The sequence below is a fragment of the Thunnus albacares genome, chromosome 9 (assembly GCF_914725855.1).
Source record: "Thunnus albacares chromosome 9, fThuAlb1.1, whole genome shotgun sequence".
In the NCBI taxonomy this organism is placed as follows: domain Eukaryota; kingdom Metazoa; phylum Chordata; class Actinopteri; order Scombriformes; family Scombridae; genus Thunnus; species Thunnus albacares.
The window spans coordinates 20,170,168-20,195,763 of record NC_058114.1 but is presented as its reverse complement, the minus strand read 5'-3'; the positions used below and the strand labels follow the sequence as shown (position 1 = coordinate 20,195,763).

At 41.4% G+C, this 25,596-nt stretch overlaps 1 protein-coding gene across 3 annotated transcripts in view; it reads right to left on the bottom strand.

Annotated features, from left to right (window-relative positions):
• agbl4 (AGBL carboxypeptidase 4) overlaps positions 1-25,596 on the bottom strand; it is a 432,158-nt gene that overhangs the window by 154,615 nt on the left and 251,947 nt on the right. For all 3 annotated transcript variants that reach the window (XM_044361590.1, XM_044361591.1, XM_044361592.1), the window contains one exon: positions 20,148-20,242. In XM_044361590.1, the coding sequence (XP_044217525.1) occupies positions 20,148-20,242 (95 nt within the window). The remainder of the gene's footprint in view (positions 1-20,147; positions 20,243-25,596) is intronic.

The following is a 25,596-nucleotide window of genomic DNA, read 5'->3' as shown; positions in this document are numbered from 1 at the left end:
TATAATAATAAAGTTTAAGAAAAAAGGGCCTATGGCTTTCCATTCCCTAAGCAAACCACAAGCAGTAGCCACTGCGGACAGTACATTGCTCAGGGTCATACACATTATTGGGGGGAAGGTTGGAGGTTGTGAAGCAAGCGGTAGGTGCTGTGGTGGAAAAACACAAAGACTTCAGCTCAGGTTATTCCAAGTGCCATAAAACACGGCATGGATAAATCTGACGGTGTGGTCTGAGGACATTAAAGCTTTTCCTCCATTCAACACTTTTGGAAGATGAAAGCCTATCCCTTCCATTTTCCTTAGTATCATGCAGAGGACAAGACAAGAAACTGATGAAAAGTAGCAAACGAAAGAAGATCCTGCTGGGATTTACTTGTAGGCCAGGCACAAAATGCAGGTACAGTATTAGGGTCTGAAATGGCTCTGAAAAAGCTGATTTCAGTAGTTAAGATAATTCTACTTAACCAGAGTGTTTTTTAACAGTGCATCATTCTATGCGGTGGCATCGTTATATTGCTCATTACAATGGCACATAGTGCAGCTATCGCCGCATGAACATCTGAGTTAATGGGCCACAATAAAGACACCACTGTCTTCATTTTATGGCTCAGTTTTCTAATGGCCTACTTGGCTTTCTTGCCTGTTCTCTCAAAGGAGCCATCTAGATCTCTTTAAGACCTCCGATATTCTCAGCACACTCTTTCCTCCTGGCCCATGTTTCCCTCCATCCATTCTTACACTCTTCCTCATTCCTATCCCCCTCCCTCCACTTCTGACAGCTACAGGCAGCCTGCAGTAGCCCAGGGCCGTTCCTGTGCCTTTAGTTTCATTAGCAGGCCCCAGATGCTTAGCTGCTTACAAAATTATGAAGGGCCAAAGCCAACCGCCTCCAGATGGGACCCATCTATATTCAGATGAGCTGTTTCCTCACATTCAGAGCAATCCCAGCCTGATGTCCTACAGTGTCGTCAACAAACATGCTGACAAACACAAACACAAGCGAGTACAAACAGATGCACACATTCACAGAGGAAACCGTGAGCGCATGTCGTGCACACACTCAGGGCCACCCAGGCAAACACACACACACACACAGACACACACACACACACACACACACACACAGCTTGGCTGGGTGGCACTGCTCTCTCTCTATAGGAAAACAGTAGCTTAGCTGGTGCACTGCGGTCTGAGCTGTCAGCTTAAGCTTTTATCTTGTATTGTTCTGTGGGCAGTGACGCAGGGGATTTTTAAATGGCCGTTTTACGACCGGACTACAAGACTGACGATTCAACTGTAGGCTCTCTCAGATGATGTGAAACATTCGGGGCATGTGACAACAACTCTACACATCACCAAACCAAGTCACTCGAACAACACAAAGGTTACAGCTAGTTTAATGCTAAAATATAGGACGTTTATTACATATGATGAGGAGCTACTTGTCATTTAGACAGTCTATCTCTTGTGAAGTACTTCCTCAGATACTTGTTTTCCACTCAGAGGTTTGATCAGACACAAGTCCAAATGTTTGGATTGGCAGTTCGAATTAAAAAAACAGACCAGTCACCTTATAGAGTTCTCAAGGCAATAGGATTCTGTCTTCGCACATTAATTCAATTTTACACACTTAGTAGGATGGTCATTAGGCTATATAATAACATTATATAAACAATATGATAATGACCTTTTATGCAGACCCAGGTTCAGTAATAACAATGAGTTGTGTTGTGTTTCTGATGTTTTGCAGTGTGTATATCACAACAACGAGGCTGGCATGGTTAGAGAGGGAGAGTAAATAAATCAATCTTATATCAACTTGTCATCTTTCTACATTTTTCTCTCTCCTTTTTTTCCCTCTTCATCTTTTCCTCCTGTAACTTTAACTCTGCTGCAGTAATTAAATCACAGTCATGAGTTTTGAGACAGTCCAATCCCCCGAACTTCACACTCCATTTCACCACTCACATCTCTGACACCCCAACGCATTCATGCAGCACAGAGAGGAGACCCATTTCAATACAATCATACAAGCAACACATCCATGACAGTATCTCACACACACACACACACACACACACACACACACACACACACACACACACACAAAAATACAGAAAACAGGAATAAAAAGGATTGTTGAGAGCTTATAGAGATTGTGTGTGTCTGTGTCTCTAAACATTCATGTGACAGAAATACTTTATGTATAAATGAGAGCAGAACGAGAAAGTCGTTGAGGAGAGGTGAATGCAATTAGCGGGATTTCTTCAAGGATCTATTTTCAAAGGAGAGAGGAGAACAGATTGTGGGCCTGCCAGCTGCAGATACTGGCCACGCTGAAACATCTGTGAAGCTGGATCCCGCTGCACACCACTGTTGACTTAGTGGACCCATCTGAGTTCATTGCAGTCTCTGACTCTAACACACACACACACACAGACTCCTGTGTTGGGCAGAATGCAGATATCAACCAATCCTACAGAGTGTCCTAATATGTCCCGTAAACACCTGACAGCATGGCTTTGTGGAATCGCTGAGATACCCATAATCCTTTAGTTGGAGTCAGGGGGTCAACTCGCCATCGTGCTGAGCACACCCAATAAGCTTCAAGCAGCCTATAGCCAAGCATCAGCACCAAAAACCCTCCACAGTATTCTGCACAGCGTGCAGCCTCACCTGCTATATGCAATGTAAATCAAGAATGGGGCAAGAAACCCATGTGTGTATAAATACTTCAGGACAATCTGTTGGAGAATTTGTCCTGTGTCGTACTGGGCTTTTGACCGCAAAACATTTTGCAAAGTTCATGAGATTAGGTTGCTGGAACAAAGACGGGTAAAGGTGAGGTCGTCCGCCTAAAATACTAAAAGCAGCCACTGACTTACAGTACAGTAATCAGGGGACTGTTGGCTGCAGAAAAACTGCAACGCCTCACCTAGTTCATTATAAGATGACACAACCAATTTGTACCTCTGCCTGCTGCAATCTACCAAATCTCCCCTGACAAAAGCATTTAGATTAGAGCGCTTTCAGGGAGGCCTGCGCTGACATGCGTACCCAGCCTGTAAAAGGGGAAATGAAGTGCCTTTTTAATTCTCCTCCAGGCAAACATAAAACTGTCCAGGTAAGTCATTTGTGGGTTGAATGGAGAGCCAGAAGCAAGTTGCCTCTCTGTCGCAACACCCGTCGCTCTTTCTCCCCCCCCCCCCCCCCGACCCATCTCTGCAAGACAAACATATGCTATATTGCACACACCCACACACCCAAATTCTCACACGCACATCCTTATCCTCATCTAGAAGATTATTAATCTATTTGTTACATTTTGTCCTATTATTTCTCCTACATAATCCTCTTTCACTTCCTCTGGCAGCATGCTAATGAGTTTCTGTGAAAAAGGAAGCTGCACGTGCTGTTGATTATTCTGATTGGCGCCTCTCTCTCTTTCTCATTCTCTCTTCCCCTCTCCCTTTCTGTCTCCCTCTCCGGTGTGTCCTACACAGAAGAATAAAGACTCCCAGATGGAATAGAAAAGTGAAAATGGAGAGAGGTGCCATTTCATCTAATAAAATAGACCTTTGTGATCACTTTCCTCTCTGAAGTCTTTAAAGACAACTGGAGGAAGGTGGAAATAGAACTAATTGCCCTAGAACATGAACACTACTTGGTAAAGCTTTCAGATTTCAGTGGAATTTATTTAGTGTGTGAGTTGTGCTGACAATGGTATTTTGACGGAAATGTTCACTTTTTGTCACTTTTTTTTTTTTTTTTTTTACTGTGTCACCTTATGCATGTGAAATAAATTGATTATTTTGCATCTGTAGAGTCTCTTCTTTTTTGTTAGTGTGCAGGCAATCTTTTTATTGAATGGGACTGATATTTAAAAAATACCTGCAGTATAAATTCTCCCTAGATTGTTAACAAATATTCCCTATTTTCACATCCTGTTTCCTTGTACCTACACGTATGTATTGTTACACACACTGTAAAAAAAAACAAAAAAAGAAATGGTCAAGTGACTGGCAAAAAACATAAAATTAAAGTAAAATATCCTAATTCATATAAGTCCAAAAAACTATCAAAGACTGCAAAGACTATCTGACTGGACAGACAGCCAGATGAGAGATGAAGATAGTAGCTATGATAAGAAAACTGTCAAAAAGAAACTCACATTGTCAGTAACACATGAAGACGGTAGGACTGGAGAACATTTGTCTTCAGACTATTATTCAACTGCATGGAGTGAGTCAGTCCATTGCAAAGCCATTTCCCCCTCTTATTGTCTTTATTGTTCTGAATGCATTATTGTTCTGCATGCATCATTTATTTCAACACTGTAGTAATGTAGTACTTAAATGGCACAGGTATTAGTGCTTGCAGCGGCATGATGGCTCAGTGGTTAGCACTGTCACCTCACAGCAAGAAAGACCTGGGTTCAACTTCAACCCTTGTCCTTTCTGGATGTTGCTTGCATGTTCTCCTTGTGTTTCTTCCTGGGACTCTGATTTCCATAGTACAAAGACATGCACATTCGATGAAATGAGGACTCTAAATTGTCTATAGGTTTGAATATGTGTGTGTGTGTGTGTGTGTGTGTGTTAGCTCTGTGGTAGACTATTTCCCTGCTTTCAACCCAGTGCATGCTGGGATATGTTCCAGTACTTTCAAACCTTTTTCCTCCATGTACTACTTTTTCTAGTTTCAAATGGCTCAGTGTAGTGTATGCCTCAGTGTGACTTGCCTCACTGTATTTTTCTCTAACACACTTTTCCTCAGGGCATTGATACGACCGTATGATTTCTATCTATGTACATATCAAATTCACATTTTGATCAGATAACATTCAATTAAATTCAATTCATTTCAGTACCTTACTGCCATTTCAACAAGTTGATTGGAATTTGGTGCAGTGCAATTCAAAATACAATACAGTTCATGCATACACATAATTTCTTCCATACTCAAGAATGATCAAAAGTACACAAATAAAAGGTAAAAGGAAAAAAGATAAAAAATAATGCCATCCCCATCCTGACCTCAGTCATTACATGCCAACCTAATCACAGACATAGATTAAAACAGACAGCTGTGCGGTACAAATATAAAGTGCACAGTACTTAGCAGCCTAACTATAAACATAGGATTCTATCGAATGCAGAAAAGTACAAGTGCAAGATAAAGTGCATATTACAGTTAGAGTTGCAGTGCATAGTGCAAATATAAAGTGCACATTACACTTAAAATGGAGGCCCCTGAATGGAGAGGGTCACAGCATTGTTAAGAATTTAGTATGTGAATTGCAACAGCATATGCACTGTTTTTAAATCTACTGGTTTTGGTACCAATTGACCACTATCTTCTCTCTGATGGGAGTAAGTTAAAAAGACAATTTGCTGGATGAGAGGGGTCAGAGGACACTTAAGTAGGATACAGGAGTAAAAGATGGAGCTCCTTGATAATGAAGGGTGGGTCAGTAAGATCTGTGACTGTGGAGATACTTTGTAGGCTAGCAGATTTTGAGTCAAAACCTACAATAAAATTCATTCAATTGGTCTGGGAGGTTGGGATCCTCATCTTGAATGATGTGTTTGCATAATAACAAACATTTTAAGCTGGTTGTATGCCATGAGTGTGTTTGTGAATGTGGATGAGTGGTTTGTGGGGAGTTTGAGTGTGTATGCATGTGTGCTTTTCCCATCTCTGTTCATCATTTTCTCTGTTAAGAACTTGGGATTAACTGTGTTGTTTTTAAAGCACTATATAAATAATATTCATATTAAATCAATAATATTTTTTACTTGCACAATTTCCAGAATGTGGAAATCATATAGTTGTTTTTTTTTTATAGCATTGCCATTTTCAATTTTCTGAACAGCAGGTAAAGGCCTATTCCAGTTTAATGTAACATAATGAATAGATATTTTTAGTCTACATTGGAATCTATAAATGTCAACCCACTTTTTAGTGTGCGATGGTCAATGTTTTTTTAAGCATCATCCGAATTCTAAATTGGCTCACTGGTAAACAAGTTTTACCCATCAACAAGCACACCAATAGGAACTGAATCTGCTGCTGCTCTGTCGTCCTCCTTCCCCCACACATCTGCAGAGAGAGCATGGCCTACGTGGTCTTTCCTCCAACAGCCTTGACTTTTTCGCTGTTTTCACATTCTTTGGTACTTCTCCAAGTGGAGAAGAAGTTAAGAAATGCATATAAGACTAGAAATGTTTATTTTTAAATTTTTAGATCTGAGAGATCTTCTTGCACATCTCAAGGTATATTTGAGTGAGCATGAATTAGTCCATTTCCCATTCAGCAATTGTAACAAGGCATTTAAAGTGAAGTCGTCATCTACATCCCATGTTTCAAGAACACATAAACATGAAACTGATGTAAATACTAGAGTTACATACTCCAAGCCATCTGTGTCCTCTCAGATTGAGCCCTATGAAACTGAAACTGGACCAGGTTACAGATGATATTGATATTAGGTCTTTGTAGAAGAAATCTGTGCCTGTTTTACATGCAACTCCAGGCAAAGTATCTTGTTCCGTCGTCAACTATTCAAATAATTGTTGAAGAGATCAATGGTTTGAATGACATTTGCCATCAGTACACAAAAGACAAGATTAAAGAGACACTTAGAGTTAATACTAACATGTCAGATACCGAGATTGATTCAGTTTTTCAGAGTCTTCAGGAAGCTGATCTGCATGCTGCATGTAGCTCTCATCTCTCCACTGAGTATACCAGAAGGCAATATTTTCAGACTAACTTTGCCTATGTGCACGCAGAAAATGTTTACCTGAGCACCAATGAACATAGAAGTGAAAGTTATGCACAATACATACCCCTGTATGACACCTTTCTGTACTAAAAGATCCTGTTGTGTGGCAAGAGTGTGTTAAGCCTAAAAACTGTCAGCAACAATGTGCTACTGGGGTGTGTGTGTGTGTGTGTGTGTGTGTGTGTGTGTATGTCTGTGGAGGGGTTAGCTTGTGGGTGTAGGTATTTGTGCGAGTGTCTGTGCTGGCATCGTGTGTGTGTGTGTGCTCGCGCGCACACACACACACACACACACACACACAAACATACACGTTACTTGGTGTGGCTGTGACTCAGGAGGTAGAGCGGGTTGTCCACTAATCAGAAGGTCGGTGGTTCAATCCTCAACTCCTCCTGTCCGCATGTTGAAGTGTCCTTGGGCAAGATACTAAACCTCAAATTGCTCCCGATGGTTGTTCCAGCACCCTGTGCGGTAGCTTGTCGCCATCGGTGTGTGTGTGTGTGTGTGTGTGTGTGTGTGTGTGAATGGGTAATTGAGCAGCAGAAACATTGTAAAGTGCTTTGGATAAAAGCACTACACAACCATTTACCATTTATCATTACTCTACTGACTGACCCCTGACCTCCTAACTGTGTCTCAAAGCTAATTCTGGGATCCACATAGTAGATAGTAAAGTAATTGACTATGGTGATAGCTATGCATCCCAGCATATCTCCATGCATTATATTGCCCCAAAAAGAGTGCTCTAACTGCACAATGTTACCCTGAGGCAATGAATGAAAAAACACTGTTTTAGTATATAAATAAAAACAAAATGTCTTTAAACAATAAAATATACTTCTTTACATACTCATGCACGTGCATATTTTTTATATAAAGTTATTTGAATTTAAACATTTTAAAAAATGATATTTATCTTTCCAATTGCTGGCACTGTTTCACATGTGACTTTGCTTCTTGAAAGGACTGCTCCGACCCCAGACAAAAGGTAAAACCCACTTCAGCACCTTATTTCACTGGACACAGACATGTCTTGTGATATCATATCTATTTTTTAACAAAGAAAATGTATAAGGGCAGTGTGAGGTCTACAAAGGTGGTTTGTTGCCTGAGGGCAACACTATGCCATAGAGGGTTAAGAGGCTATAGAAATGTAGTAAAACAGTAGAAAATACATCTTCACAAGAAAGTTTGTTGTGGCATACTGACTTTTTTTAATGGGATGTACAGTGGTTGTTATGGACATTGAACCTAAAGGGGACGTGTTATGCTTTTCCTTATTTTCAGACATATATATAATGTCACAATGTCGGATGTTCATGTTAAAAGTGTCCGACGCGTCAAATAACGAGGTAAACGCATGTAGCAGTAATCCCTGTTAGCAAAAAGCAGCAGCTTCAAACTGCCCTGAACACTAAGTTTCCAACTGTTTTTTCTACTTTCAGCCCGAGCTGTGGGCGGTTCATGACGGATTTCTTTATATGGACATCTGCTACGTGCACAGTGTACAAGTTCGCTGCCCCACTCCAGGAGTAGTTAGGCCAAGCCACGACGCAGCACAGCAAAGTAAAATAAGTAGTTTACCTGTTGGAGGTGTGCTGGTTGTCTGCAGCTCTTCATAAAACATCTCACTGTGGCTGTCATTATTTCTAACTGATCCGCTGAACAAATAGCTCCATATGTTGTTGTTTTCAACCATTTTTTAGCGCCGCTAACAAAGTTCCGCTAATTCAATGAGGACTATGTTTTACTTCCTGCAAATTCTTCAAAATAAAAGACTCCCGTTAGTAGGTCATTTAAAAGCTTTAAATTTGAAGCAGTAAAACAGGAAATGTTTGGTTTGCATTGACGGTAAAATTACACAATTCTGATACGTAAAGCTGGCAAATCAGAAGTGGGCTCATCGGGAAGGGCGCCTTAAAGAGACATCAGCTAAAGCGGAGTGTAAGAGAAACTGTGTATATTGAGGGGCTGCATAAAGGGCCAGTATAAGATAAATAAGGAGTTTTTTGAACTGTGAATCATGCCGGGCTACTCAAGTGGAGTCCAAAAATAAAAATTTAGAGCTCTAATATTACTGCATGTTTGGTCGGGCCTATAACACCCTGGTATCCAAATTGTTCAACCTTACAGCCAAAAATAAACATGTTAGCAACCACCTGGAAGCAGCAATCAACAAACACCTTGGCAATTACTTACTAAACACCCAACTTATGGAAACCCTAGTGATCATCTGTATTTTGAAGTTATCACCTAATAAACACTAGCAACCACCTAGTATACTCTAGCAACCAATGACTACAGCTGGCAACCACATACAAGCACTTTACCAACCACGTAGAAACACCCTGGCAACCATCTGATACACCCTAGAAACAGCCTAGGAATTTTGTGTTCATTTTGAGCAGGAAAGTGGTAGGGCTGACCCGAATGCTTCGAAGCTTCGTTCGATGCCATGGTATTTGTATACATATAAATAAAAAAATAATCTCCCTCTCACCCCCCTCCCATGGGGGGTGGTGGTGTGTCTTCCTCAAGCTCGGGTCCTCTACCAGAGGCCTGGGAGTTTTCTGTAAATTCTTCACAGTAAAAGTCTCCCATTATTTAGTCATTTAAAAGCTTCTAATTTGAAGCAGCAAAAGTACAAAAAGTGTTTTCATCAGCCGTAACTTAACACAATTCTGATATGGCTGCCCCAGAGAGCTGGCCAATCAGAGCTGTGGGGGCTCATCGGGAGGGGGGCCTTAAAGAGACAGGAGCTAAAATAAAGATAAATAAGTTTTTTTTAACTGTGAATCATGTAAAGCTACTATAGAGGAGTCCAAGAATAAAAATAGAGAGCTGGAAATGAGCATAATAGGTCCCCTTTAACGGTTTCCATGGACCAGTGATCGGGTTTCTCCAGCAGAAATCTACCTGTGCTAAATGGCTTTCTCTTAATCCCTTAACCTGATTATGGAAATTATATTTCTGGCATTCCAGAAATTGTAGGGTTTAAACAGACTATTAAAGTGCGTGTAGAGGCACTGAATGTAACAGACAACATGAGAAAACATGGAAAAACATACATCTATTTTCTATAAATACAGAAGTATGTGCATGGCTGCCATTCAAATGGGTGCATTGTTTGGAAAATCAGTGGAACCATTTAATCTGTATTATGGTAATGGTCTGAAGGGTTGGCTTGGTACCTGTTATATTTCAAGTAAGTGACATACTTTGTTTGGCATTCTAGAGAATGAATCAGAATTCTGATTTACCTGTCAAAGTTTCCAGAATTACTGGTGTGTGGAAGTTCATATTAAGATCAGATGAAGGTGATTGATTACTTGTATCGGGCCCTATAGTGACATCTAAGGAGGAAATTTCTCTATGTTTGATAACATTAAAAGTAAAATTAGGCATTGCTGATGGCTTCCTGACTCATATTGAAAAAGACTAGAGAAAAAGAGAGAGAGCTAGGAGCACCACTGAGAGAGAGAGAAAGCGGCTGTGGTCAAGCGAGCTAGAGAGTGAATGAAAAGGAGGGAGTGGTGGGAGAACGAAAATCAGTGAATCAGATAAATCAATAAAATGTTATTTTCTGATTGTTTCACAGTGGTTATGTTCTAGAGCACAAACACGCCCACACCCCCACACACCTCTGCTTAAGCCCATGGCAGTGTGCCGCACCACCTGATAGATATAGATTCCTTAAAATTAGGATTTTTCAATTTTTTTTTACAGTGTACTATACTGGTACACCAATTTTATTTTATTTATTTGTTATTATTATTATTTATCATTATTTATTATTTATTTATTTTTAATTAGACTGTATATTGTGGACTGTTATCTAAGAGTTACACACTTCTTCAGATTTTGGCTTGTGTTACCAAACCATTTTCACAGACATACATTAGGTATCCTCTCTCTTCTTCTACATATTCACTCAGATTCATACATCATTCCATTTCCTCTCTGCAGTTGAACCTATGACAGATAATTAGGTGTGTGTGTGTGCCTCTCACTTTCTCCTTCGCTTGGTTTTTATTAAAAGATTTTGTCCATCTCCCTTATCGCACAGACAATGTTGACGGAGAGGGAACATCATATATAACATTTTTTTTAATCTAAGAATCTTATATGAAACCCATAGACTGTTGAATGATTGCTACGGTTCCCGGTACAAAATGGAGTTGAGAGCAAGGAAACAACACAGAACATAGTCTCTTTTTTAAATTAAACACAGGTGCAGCAAAGCAGAGAAAGAGGCCATGGGCACAGTATACATGTAATAAAAATTATGTTACAGTAAAACACCCCAGTAAAGCTGTGAAATTAAAAAGCATGGATGTGCAAGACAGTAAAGCTTTCCAGTCTCTTGAGGAAGATGTATGTAGAGCCTTGGCTGACTATCCATTTCTTTCCTTTTGCCTTAGGTCTAACAACTATGACCACAGAGAGATGAGCAAAGAGGGAAATAGGTGAGACAGAACACTCTAGGCACTAAATATTGACACGATTGGTTGCAATTTAAGTCAAATACATAGGGAATTCATTCATTTCAATACATGGTGTTTTAAATCTAAACAGGTGAATCAAACATTTTATCATACCACAGAGACACTTATTGTGCCAAATAATCTTTGTCATCACATTCTGAAGACATTATATAGTTGTGATTTGTCTTATTGTGGCATTATCTGTGGGGAATCATAGGAAGGAAGCAGTTACATTCTTGACTACATTTCCTCTGCGTATACTTACATGTGTATGGTTGAAGTAAAGGCTAGGATGGGGGCTGCGAGTGTTCTCAAACAGCAAAATGGGGGTCGCTTGATGTTTTTATGAAGCAAGTCTGTTTGGAAATGAATCGTTAGTCTCTGTTTTATTGCTCAAATTACCCGAGCTGGTCCTTGTCCTGTTTGCCCTTAATTAACAAGCGTTCAATTCCCCTATTAATTAGCACAAGCTATTAGCTATTTTACATCACTCTTCATTTGTCGACAATTAAAAGGTCTATTATTAAATGGCATGCCACATGGTTAATTGTGCAAGTGGCTCGGCAGCAGGGGAGGAGCGGGAAGGGGAGAGTGCGGACTCGCTGAATGTAGGGAGGAGTCAGAGAGGTCTGCTGTAGTTCTAACACAACCTTTACAGTCTGTCTGTCTTCAGTCCTCTGCCTGACACTCTGTCCTCAAGAGAGAGACCATCTCTCTCACCACTGTCACACACTCGCTGCGTTCGGACCCAGATGGCCCAGCTCAGCAGTACAGTTAGAGGATGGGAGGTGTGTGTAGTTCTGGATCGGAGGGCTCTTTATAAGGCTGACAAGTGCAGTTTCCTTCATACTGGAAGACCAATGGGTATAAAATATGAGCAGGTTTAGTACTACCTAGTTCTGTAGTAAAGTTTTGGTCACTTTCAGTGATTTCAGTTGTGTCTGTGTCTAAATTTCTTATCACAATCAGAGTCACTTTACAGTTAAATATAGTAAATACATAAAAGTTTGTGTTAGTGAAATGGGAGCCTGAGAGTTTATTTGCTTCTACACTCTCTTCGTAATATTACTTTTATCAGATTATTTTTATCATATTATTTATCAGTAATTTACGCATTTAAAGCAGCTATAATCATAATCATAATCATATGACCAGATCATGAACTTGCAGATATTTACTGTATCACTGGACTCTGCAGTTCCCCAAAGCTCTATGGAGCTCATTGTTTTTCACCTCACACCCATTTTGTTTCACTCTCACTGCATTCATATTGTCTTTTTCAGCTGCAGCATTTTCAGAGAAAAAATAACTGTAAATAAATTACCTGCCTACTACCAAACTGTAGACAGACAAAGTTACAGCCTAGCTAGTGAAGATAGTGGATCATTTAACAGCCAAAGAGCCAAATATTTACTGCAAGTGTTGGTGGAGACCAAAAACAGAACTAAGGAGCATGAATACATTTGGCAGGTAGATGCATACGCAACTCCAAATTAATGTTAGTACTTTTTAAGCTGATAATACATCAGTGTTGTGTTCACACCTTATTTCAGTTGCCCCAAACTGGCCAAAAAACAGCAGTAAAACTGTTTACTGCAGTTTTAAAAATGGAGCTGAAGGTACAAAAATTCAAAAATAAATCTGGGGGTATTATTGTAGCAATATTATTTGCAATGTTGTTATTTGCGAGTTATTAAACTGTATCTCAAGCCGTGTGTGTGCATAATCACATTTGTAAATGTGTAAAAGAATCTCTAAATGCGTCTGAAATTTGTGAATGTGTACAGGAATCTGCAAATGTGTATTCAGAATTTATGTGTGCGTGATTAGATCTGTAAATATGAAAAAGAATTCCAAATCTGTATTCAGTTTTGCAATTGTATAGAGATTTGTGAATGTGTAGACAAATCTATAAATATGTACATAGATCTGTAAATGCACATTAGATATTAATGCCTGAAAAGTTTATGTATTTTGCTCCAGGAGCTGGAAATACAGACAAGTCGTCATTCAACTCAGGCACACTGCTCAATAGGTTGTCTTTTTGGAGCGGCCCTGAGCCAAGGCTTACAGGCTCCTGCTGCCAGGCTGACGCTTCTCACTAAAAAACTTCCTCTGCCACAGGCGAGCAACCAAAACAACACGGCAGGATGAAATGCAGCCACAAAAGTCACTGCACTGTTCCCCACTGCTTTAACAACAAGCAGAAAAGGCACACCCACATTTCTATGACTATCCATCTAATGAGTGACTGGTCACTCTTCAGCATCACTAATAGAACAACATTAAAACCTGTCATGTTTTAGCCTCGCTAGAAACTGCTAGCACAAGCTAACATTAGCTAACAGACAGAGCAGAGTGTTTACTCCAAGACAACTTAAACCGTAAGTAAACACTAATGTCTTATATGAGATATTCTGTTTGTGGCTAACATTGTTACAATGGAGGTGTGCAATCTGATCTGTATTTTATTGCTGGAGCTTTGCTACAATTAGCATCTAGCCTGTTTCGGTAACAAGATGTAGCTTATGTCATGTAACATTAAAGTTTATAGAGAACTTAAGGTTATTTACATAACCCCTATTCTCTGAGTAATATGAGTGAGATGTCTCACTATGGGATGCACGCCTCGCTGCAGACCTCAGAAGCATTAATCTCATTACGCCAATCCTGATTGGTGAACGTGTTCGTCCGCACCAGGTGGTGCCACCTACCTTAAATAGCTGCTGCGGATGACACAGTCTCATTCAAGATAAGCACCTCTTCTCACTCACCCAAGCAAGAAGGATTGTTTGGTGAGACATCTCACTCATATTACTCAGAGAACCGGCGTTATGTAAATAATCTAAAGTTCTCTTTCATAATATTCGTTTCGATGTCTCACTATGGGATGTGGTAGCTCCTGTACTGCCAGACAAGCTAGCATCCACCAACCCACAGGGAGAGGCGAAGACCAGCTCACCGCAGCACAAATATCCTGAACAGAAACTCCCCTGAATAAGGCCCAGGATGCGGCTAAGCCACGAGTAGAGTGCGCTCGCAGACCCGCCCGCGGCTGCAGACCCTGACTCGTATAAGCCAAAGCAATCGCCTCCACCACCCAGTGGGAGAGGCGTTGCTTAGTAACAGGTTTTCCCTTATGAGGATTAGCCCAGGAGACAAACAGCTGATCGCTCCTCCTGAAACCCCCAGTCCTATCCATGTAAGTGTGCACCGCACGAACCGGACATAACGCACGCGACCGCTGCTCTCCAGGCGGGGTGGGTGAAACACCGTCCCCCTCCCTGCGACAACAGAACCCTGCGCGGCATGCTGCACAGGGAAAAGAAGAGCGCGCACTGTGCGTTTCCTCTTGATGCGAACAGATCCACCGCAGCTCAACTGTAGCGCATCCATATCTGTTCCACTCCCCATATACTGGCACGCCCCTGGACAGCAGGTCCGCACCCGTGTTCACAGAACATGCGTCGCTCTCAGGGAGAGGAGACGCTTGCTGCTCCAGAGGATCAGTTTGCGTGCCAGCATGTGTAACTGACAGGAACGCAACCCCCCTTGACGATTGATATATGCCACTGTCGTCATATTGTCCGTCCTCACCAAGACATGGTGACCGGCGAGAGACAGGAGGAAGTGTTTCAGGGAGAGAAACACCGCCGAGAGCTCCAGAAAATTTATGTGAGACCGTTGGAGACCAGCGCTCCAATGTCCTTTCACAGACCGACCCTTGTGTATTCCGCCCCAGCCTGACAGACTTGCATCTGTAGTGACCACTTTCCATGGGCCTTCCCCGGGTCAGGAAAGACGAGGCTCGCCAGTGACGCAGCGCTCTGACGCACTCCGATGTGACCAACACTCTCTGCACGCCGTGACGCACGGGATCTAGCCTGAGGGAAGCCACCCAATACTGGAAATCCCTCATGTGGAGGCAGCCAAGACGGACTACGAGAATGGCAGACGCCATCAGGCCGAGTAATCAAAGACATAATCTGAATTGAACAGATCTGTGTGGATGAAAAAGCGCGAGGCACGTCTTGAAAGTCTTTACTCTCTCCGCCGAGAGGCGAGCTGTGAAAGACACTGAGTCCAGCGACAATCCCAGAAAGATTGCGCTCTGTGCCGGAGATGCTCTTCTCCGCATTTACCACGAAACCCAAGTCGGATAGGTGTCGTATGTCGTACGAGTGTGTGCCCCGGCTTCCTGCTCTGATTGCGCTAACAGAAGCCAATTGTCCAGGTACGTGGCCAGTCGGATGCCTTGCTGCCTCAGCGGGGCTAGTAGTAGTTTTGCAGAAGTAATGACCATCAATCTGTTGACAAGAAACCTGCAGAATGTTTGTCTACAAGTTAACATGGCAAAGATTCCAATATTGTTGGCACACAATAATTTAATAATAAGCTATAAAACTTACAAAATCTGATTATTATGATTACACACACAGAGATTCTGAATGCACAGTTGCTGAACATTCACAAAAGTACGCATTTAGAGATTCTTTTACACATTTACAAATCTGATTACATACGCACAGATTGAGTAACGGTTTCACATTTCTCCACACACTTTTGCAAATAATATTGCTACAATAATACCCCCATACATAAAGGTATAACACAAATAAATGGACAAAGAGGAGATAACAGAACAGGGCAAAATTCACATAAAAGAAAAAAGTGAAAGAAGTAAAGTCAGCAAAACTAAAACAAAGCATAATTTGAAAACAAAACAAAACAGGGAAACTAAGTAAAAAGAGGCGAGAACACAAGAAGATAAACAGGCAGGGAGTGAGTTTCCAGGAGAACAGACTGTAAAGAAAGACTGAGGTGAGCAAGGAGAGACACACAGAGCAGTAGTATCCTTTCTCTCTCCCTCACCCCGCCTCACCTATCCTCACCCCTCGCCCTCTGCCAGGGCTTAACAAGTGGCAAGGGAAGCAGGCAGGCCAGAGCTGTACTGATTGACAGAACAATTACTGCTAACACGCACTCCGATGGAGAGGCAGACATCTCCAAATAGAATTTCACTATGCTGTTGCATCACACGCTTACAGGAAGACTTTTTCTAGAAAAGCAAAATTGTCCTGACTGACTGACTGATTGACTGACTGACTGACTGTCTCTCTGACGGACTTGGAGCTGAGCACAACTGCTTGAAAAGCACTCCTGTTTTTTGTGTTGCCTCCCATGAAAAAGAGAAGAGAAAAAGCATTTACCCTTGATCAAGGTTGGTTGGTTCTAACTTTAGAGGCAATGTTTGGCAACCCATTTCCTCCAACTCTGACTGTTCATCTGTTAGCTCAGTTAGAGGTGTAGCTATTTTTATTCACACACCTACTGACTGACGAAGAAGTGGAAAGTTAATTAAAAGAGACCCCACACATCAGAAAATTTCCAATATATTATAAATTACAGATTTAATAAGCTAAAAACTATGTGAACACATGCATTTTAGACTGTGAGGCTAAAGTAACAATAATGTTAGAATTACATTGTGTTTGAGTTATCTTAATTTAGCTAAAAGCTTACACAATAAGCAAAATATGCAAAAATGTCAATGTTGCCATAAAGTCTCCTAATTGAATTACGGTCTTCATGTTGTACAGATAGGAAGGTTTGTTGTCATATATTTTAAATTTGACACTAAACAAATTGATTAACTGCACTCATAGAAAATGAATCATTAACTATTTGACAATGTAATGACAAGTAAAAGCAACTGACATTCTCCAGCAGGTTCATAAATGAGAGGATTTGTTGCTTTTCTCAGTTTCAGTCATTGTAAATTGAATCTTTTGGTCAGACAAAACAAGACATTTGAAGACATCAAGTTAGACTCTGGGGACTTGTGATAAATATCTTTTAACATTTCATTTCAAACTAATCTGAAGATTAATGAATAATGAAAATAATCATTAGATGCAGCTCTAATGTGTAGCTTTGAAAGATATTTATTCTGTCCCCTCTCTTTCTACATTCATCCACACAGGACTCTGGATGAAGCATTTGTTGGTTGATGCAGTCAGACTCGTGCAGCATCCTGGCCATTACCCCATCCCACAGCATTCGGCCTCCAACAGCTGCATTACACCACGCTCTCTGACTTTCTAATTAGCTTATCTCAGAAAATAAGGATGCTGGGCAATTCTTTGCTCTAGCAGTCCAACAACTAGCAGACCACAGGGAGTGTGTTTGGCACCTAGTGTCACCAAGGGGGCTATTGTGTTCGACAGACTAGTGCAAGAAAATATGGTTTGTTCTCTTTTCTCTGTCTCATAATCACTCTCACTCCCTCGTTCATTTCATTAACATTTTTATTTTGAAGCGCTATGTAATTTTAAGCATTTCAAATATCGATCACAAGAGCTGATTTTAATTGAAAGATTTTATAAATTTGGAATTTACAGTGAGTAATGACTAAGTTTTCAAAAAAGAAAGTTGTTTGCTTTTATTCTTCAGCTTCTGAACTATATGGCACCAGTTACATCAATATCTATTAATTGATATGTCAGTTACAATAATGGGTGTTTTGCAATTCCTTAATACACAACAAAATAATAAGATATGAAGCTTCACATGTTGTAAAGAGCACAGTACAAAATAAAGAGTCTGAGAGTTTACAGAATAAAAGCCATGGTTAATCTGTCTCACATTTCAGAAGCAATGTAACCTGTTTTAATTAGTTCATCCATGATTCATTACATATCAAACATGTAACCTGTAGCTGTGTTTAAATGCCAGACGATACTGTCAAAGCTGTCCTGATGTCTCCTGTACCAAGAACTAGATGCTAGAGGCGTCATGGAGTGAGGGATGGAGAGAAAAAAGGATGGAAGAAGGGATATAGGATAGATCCTTCCACCTGTAGCAGTGAACGTCCTGCAGGACTGTAATCTGCCGGTTGTCTCTCACTGAGACGCCCAGCTTAGCTGAGGCCAGCCAAGCCCTGCAGCCTCCAGCACCAAACGACGCTGGGGCCCCAGGACATAAGGCACCTGCACAGGGAGATAAAGGCTTCAACTCCTGGGCTAATACTGACGATTCTTTTGATAAATACAGACGTGGGGGTGTCGGGGCGAGGGGTGGGAGAGCAATCTTTTCTAGCTCACTCTTTTTCTCATTCTCTCCTCCCTGTCTACCTGTCTCAGTAATCTGTCTTTCTTGTACTCTGTGTTTTTCCTCCTCCACCCTCTCCTTCTGTCTGTTTCTCCGCAAGTCTGTCTTGCTCTCTTCTTTTTTTCTATCATTCCGTCTCTCTGTACCTCCTTTATCCTGTCCTGTGTGAGTTTGGATCAGACAGGCAAAGCTCTCCACACTCTGCCTTTTTATTTATTCCATATCTGTAACTGTCAAAAAGAAGATTGCTACTTTAGGAGCTGTCTGTGCTTTGTTGTGCTCATGGAAAGTCAAATAGAGGAGGTTGTGTTAAAAGCATCTTGACCACTTTGTGGGGACACAAACAATGTCAGCTGCAGTCTTGGAAGCCCCAGACAGTCGAAAATGGCTCTACAAATGCATGAGACATGATGCCTCTTAGATGGCACAGTGCTGAGAGGAGCAGTTAAAACAGTATTAGCCTGGGGAGGTAAATGGAGTCAGGCCTCTGCAACGTTACCTCCTGCTGTGTCTGTCACTTAAATACCTATTTATGAGAGCTTATTGAAACATAAACATGGTCAGGGTTGCATGATTAGCATATTAAGAAGAGCTTTGGGACCTAAATGACCCAACAAGGCTGCAGTACAGATTAACACCTCAGACGTTCAAGATTATGTCCAATGAGAAGTCAAGACCATTCAGAAGGAGGGATTTTTTATAACGTGGGACAATAATTACCTTGCACAAAATGTCACCTAAATTACAACAGTTGAAATAGGAATATAACTTTGCTCTATCGCGCTGTCTGCGTGGTAACTATACTGACAGCATAACTACACTCACCTGAGAAATAACACCAATTTTAAAGCAAGCACTTGCAAGCTTCCCTGTAAATAAATGGCTGGCAGGATGAGACAATAGTAGTGGCTCTAGCACTGTGAAAAAGACACATCTCCACTGGCACAACAGAGAAACTGAGTGCAAAGTTGCAATCACACCACATGGAGTCAAAACAGAGAGAGCGAGGCAGCCAAGCTGAGCTGCATCATGTTGGTGCTGTATCACAGACAGCAGTTCATCTTTCCTGTCTACGGTGTCGTGCCCATTGTCTCTTCCCATTAGCCTGCGACCGACGTGCTATGGTATGGACGGTGCGGGCGCTAGGCTAGCAGACTCAGACAGCTCAGGGTGGCAGATGCCTGGCGTTTCTGCGGATGCCCTCCATCAACTGATGACAGATGTCAGGGCTCCTCTTGGACGGCAACACTTCATCACGCTACCCTGTTCTCCCTCCTCGCCCCACTGGATACACCAGCCTGCTTGGCAGACGCTGCGCCCAACCCCACTGCACCAGCCCCATTCCCTCCTGCCACACCTATTCATCCACATACACACACACACACACACACACATTTCTGCATCCATCAGTCAACCGTTATTACATCAGACAGCCATCATACTGGCAACCAATGGATCACATGCTAATGCGCCCGGACGCATCCACTCTGAAAATCTAAAGTATCAGTCTTTAGGGTGTGTGTGTGTGTGTGTGTGTTTGTTTGTGTGTGTGGGTGTGTGTGTTAGGGAATGTATGTGTCTACTGTTGGGCAGAGAGGAAAAGTTTTTTGAAAGTGTAGAAACTTAAAGTTTAAATACTCTGTCAGCATTCTTGTAACCACAATGTGGACTGAATTTTTACAGATGAGATGACATTGCTACATTACAACATGCAACGTAAAGCTAATAGAGTTGGTACTACAGTAGGTTTGTCTTTGTCCACTTACCATTTTGGCCTGCTGGTAGACTTGACTACAGGAGACATGCCATCTCTATACAGGCTCTTGGTCTTGGAGAAGTTCACCACGTTGAAAATGACCCTCTGAAAGACAAACATTGAAGCCATTAAACATTAAAAAGCCAGTGGAGGGAGTTCCAGTGACATGGTGGAGTGAAAACGTGAACTCAAGTGCTCCTCATCTGTTCCGATATTTACTAACTTAAATCATCAAGTTATATCTTTGAAACACACACTTCTTGCATGAGAGCAATAAACTTAAACAGATTTGTGGCTAGTGATAGCCATAACCCATGGCTAGTCACTGGCAAAGCTACAGAAGCTAATGCTAGCCCTAACCTAGCCCATGAAATCCTTTCACCACACTGTAGTCCTCTCAGGTAGTAAAAATCCAAGAGATGGAACACAGTTTGAACAATGTGGATGGCAGAGTTGCCATACTGGAGCGCTCCTGGAGGCTGGGACCTCAGGACCACTTAAAATATGCAGGGGGTCCAGTACCCAAAAAGGTTGAGAACCAGTGATCTAGATCACAGTCTGTAAATTGTGCTTAATATCTGTGTCAAACTGGTGCTAATAATATAATCTAGTTTTAGACGCTGATCTGCTTATTTCTCTCTTCAGGAAACACACTTTTTCAATATGTGATAGGTGCTTGTAAACGGCTAAATAAACCTGTAATTTTAGCAAACATATATGCACCTAACTGGGATGATGACACTTTTATTATTTCATTTTTTTCAGTCCTACCCAATGTGGACAACCATCTTTTAATTATTGGTGAAGACTTCAATTGTGTTCTCAGTCCCGAACTGCTCCGTCCCCAGACCTGTACCACTGTCCAAGACAGCTAAAGTCATTTATAATTGCATTGAACAATATGGGTTGTTCAGCCCCTAGAGGTTTAGTTTCCCGATGGGAAGAGCATTTTCTTTTTTTTCAGCAGTTCACCACACTTATTCACAAATTGATTATTTCTCGACACTCAGCTTATACCCATTACTGACAACATCACATATCATAGTATTGTCATCTCTGGCCATACCCCCTTTCTTTTGGACTGTCTTTCCCTGAACAACCCGCGGCATACAGAGCATGGCACCTGATCTCTTGTCTACTCCCAGACTCTACATTTGTTAAGTAAGAGCACCTAGATTAAGTTCTTTATTCAAACAAATGCTACACCGGATATCTCCCACTGTACTCTCTGGGAGACTCTGAAAGCCTAATTCCATGACCAAATTCTTCACTTCACCTCACACAATAAAAACATATTTCCAAACTAAAGGAACTCAATAGTAACATAGCCCAATTAGATGCACAATATGCCACTTCACCTACCCCAGAACTCTACCAAAAGAGGATCCATCTTCAGACAGAATTTGATTTAGTCTCAACAGCTAAGACTAAGCATCTGCTTTTAAGGGCTAGACACACTGTTTATGAATTCATGGACAAAGCAGGCAGACTCCTGGCTCACCGAACATGCCGGTCATACGTGTTGCGTCAAATAACTCAAATACAGATCACCTCAGGTTCTGTAGTTACAGACCACAAACAAATTAATGACACATTTACTGAGTATTATGGTAAACTATATACATCTGAGTGTAGCTCTTATTGAGGTAGATTCCTTTTTTCAGGAATTGAATTTACATTTACATTACATGTAAAGATATAGAGAGGTATAGCCTTGATAGTTCTTTAACGGTTGAAGAAGTTCAGGAAACCATCAATTTAGGCAGCTGTGGCTCAGGAGGTAGAGCGGGTTGTCCACTAATCAGAAAATCGGCGGTTTGATCCCTAGCTTCTCCAGTTGACGTGTCCTTGGACAAGGTTGAAAAGGTTCTCCCAGCCCATATATTGCCTGATCAAACATAATATCAGACATAATATACACCCAGTCACAGTCTGCCTCACCTGAAGTTGTAGTAGCCTTGGACGCTGAGAAGGCTTTTGACCAGGTGGAATGGGGCTTCCTTTTCAACACCCTTTCAAGATCTGGCTTTGGACCCATCTTTATTTCCTGGGTCAAATTATTATATAATGGGCCCTTAGCATCTGTTTGAATAAATGAGGTACAGTCAGGGTTTTTTCCTCTGCACAGGGGAATGAGACAGGGTTGTCCCCTGTCCCCATTGCTTTTTGATTTGTCAATTGAGCCACTCGCTGTTTCTTACGACTGTGTTGCTCCTTTGAGGGGATAATCCGAGGAGATAGGGTACATAAGGTATCACTGTACGTTAATGACCTTCTCCTATATATCACCAACCCTGCATTGTCTCTTCCCTCTATCCTATCCAGGCTGGAACAATTTGTGAAGCTCTCTGGCTATAAGTTGAACCTGCAAAAAAGTGAAGTTTTCCCTTTGAGACCTGCTGCTCTTAATATCCCTGCCTCTCTGTTTCCCTTCAGGAGAGTGAATTCACAATTCAAATACTTGGGGATTACGGTTCCTTGCTCCTTTCAGCTTTTATACAAACTAAAATTTTCTCCTTTAACTGACAAATGCAAACAAGATATAGAGCGCTGGCACGCATTACCACTATAAATAGCTGAGCATATTAGCCTGCTTAAAATGAATATTGTCCCTAAATTCCTATATCTTATTCAGAACATTCCCATATTCATTCCTAAAAGCAGTTAAGCTCTCTTGACAGGATTTTTTCTAACTTTATCTGGGGTTGCAGGCTGCTTCAGATATGTAAGGCCATCTAACAAAGATCTAAAGCACTGGGATGCCTATGCCCAACCTTCTCTATTGCTACTGGGCTAGTAACATCCAGAAGGTTGTCATGCATGTCCAAGGCTGCTCACTTGAGCATGCACCTGAACCTGTCAATATGGAATCACATGATCTTCCAATTCACTCCTTAAGCTGAAATTATAGTTTCTGCGTCCACGAGTCTGCGAAGGTCCGCTAGGGTCCATGTGACGTAAATTTTGTCATCAGAGGGTGTGCTCGTAGGTTCCGTGCGGACATCCATGTACCTGCAATTTGTTGTGTTCGCGCGGACCTGTCTGCATCTTTCCGTGCGGTCACAACACTGTTGACCCACATCCTTTAATTGCTATATTTGCATACATGTATAATGTGGTGGCCTTTACTAACTTATTGGCCTGACGTTTAATACTTTTAAACTGGAGGACCCCCATCCCATGTCAGATGGATCAGGGATATCATGTTTCATCTTAAGTTGGAGAAGATAAAATTCTCTGAGGGGCAATAAGAATAAGTTCAAGAAAGTCTGGATGCCTTTTCTGATTTACTGTGATAATCTAACCAATGTAACAAACTGGGATACCTTTTGACTTGACTCTGGAATGGCCCAACTTATATTAATTGTAGAATGAGAGTACTTCTATGTGTTGATGCTTCTAACAATGTTGATGCTGTTAGTTTGTTTGTTTTCCTTATTGATTCAACTTGTACTTACTGTCTTTTGCTTTTTTTTTCTTCTCTGTCTTTGATTTAGCTGTGTGTAATTTCCTATTTTTCTAAATTATATTTCATCTAGAGGATCTGCGAGTGTGGGGTGGGGAGGGAGGGAGTGAGAGGATTTACTATGTAAAATTATTCAATATGTGATTTGTACACGATTTGTACAGATTTTCGAGAAAAAAACAAACAGGTATTGACTATAAGTAGCATTATGGGGGTCCCAATTTTGAGAAGACTGCAAGCTACTAAACATGGATGTAAACAATACAGGATTTAAAATTCAAAGTTCAAAAAATCATCTTTGCAAATGTTTTATGAGGAAGAAAGTGCATCCAACATGTATGCCAAGTTGGATGGTTAGTAACACTGAATGGAAATACATTTTGTTTTTTTATGAGAAAACTCCAAAGGGCACCTTTAATACTTTAATACTACTAGAATCTGACAAAGCAACCTTATGCAGTTTGCATATGATAAAAGCCAAAACTACTAACTACAAGACTAAACTATAAAGGGACTAATAGTTTACAATCATTTCCTTCTCATGTCACTTGAGAGTGGCTGAAACATGAACAAGAGAGGTACATGTTCCCCCTACCACCATGAATAACACCAAGTGTCAAGATTGTGACACATTACAGTGAGGTGATAAGGCAGCTTTAATGTCCCGCAGATGATCCCATGTTGCGGTATCAAAGTTCCTGATAAAAGGCAGCAGCTCTGAGGAGTGCCAGCCTCTAATCTGGAAGGACATTATGGTTCTCCCCAGAGGGATTCTGCCTGGCCTAAAACATTAAGCTTTGCCTGGAGCGCAGAGGACAACCATGGTGTCTGGCTTTCCACCTCCTCTGGACCAAGGACTTTCTTTCTTAGCTAAAATATTGTGGAACAAGCCTTCCTTCCTTCCTTCCTTCCTGCCTTCCTTCCTTCCTTCCTTCCTCCCTCCTACCTTCAGTATACACGATTAGGATCAGGAGAAGTGGGAAAATGTGGAGAGAGAGAAATGAATAAATATATTTTTTAAAAAGTCAAATGAATGGCGATGGTAATACTGTGGTGAGGTAAATGAATCCTATTGATGGGGCATATCAAATTACCAACTAAGTCCAGGTGGTGGAAGTTAACTGGCTGCTACTGAAATCCTATTACAGACTCCCCACCCTCCTTTTCTTCCTCCTCTCCCTCTCCCTCCCCCTCATCCATTTCTCCCTTTTTCTCCTGCCTAGCATCAGAGGAATGGGGATTGCGGATTGTGGCAGGCTGATTCAGACTTAGGTAAAATGACATCTAACTGATGTTGAGACTGGCAGCAGGCTCCTGTAGCAGGAAGATAAGACCATTGCTGCTGGCATTTCAATTACACTTTACTGCCCCGCACATCTGTTGCGAGAGCTACTTTTCAGCCTTTTCCCCTCAGGCAAATACAGCCTTACTCTGACTCCACTGGCTTTCTTTGACTGCACAGCCTCCTTCCCCATTCTTTATCCACAACAAATTCAGATTGTCTTCCTCCTTAGCTTCACTCTACCCACTGTTTGTAATCTATTTGTTCGGCCTGTTTAACTCATAGGGAGCAAAGACTGGACAGATGACAGAGACAGGCACAGGGAAGAAAAAGAAGGCTGAATCGCAGGCAGAATGATACATAAAGCAAGGGTGGGAGACAGTCAAGCAGAGTGAAAGGTACTGTAGCTAGTAAGGGACAGACACATAAACAGAGACAGGGAGATAATTGCACAGCAGAGATAAATATGGGTCGGAGACAGAAAGCTACTGTGAGTAGAAGAGGAAAATAAACTGGCCTCTGCTGGCTGGGTGGACAGATACAGAGGACACAGACAGGTGGGCTGAGAGGGAGGCATGCAGAAGTCTCTGCCTCCCTAGGTGGTTTTCTGATTTCACTAAAGCTGGACAAACTAAAAGAATCCATCCGTCCTGTGACTAAACATTGGATCAGAAAGTCAGTGTTTAACCTACAAGACAAGAAGAATTTTGA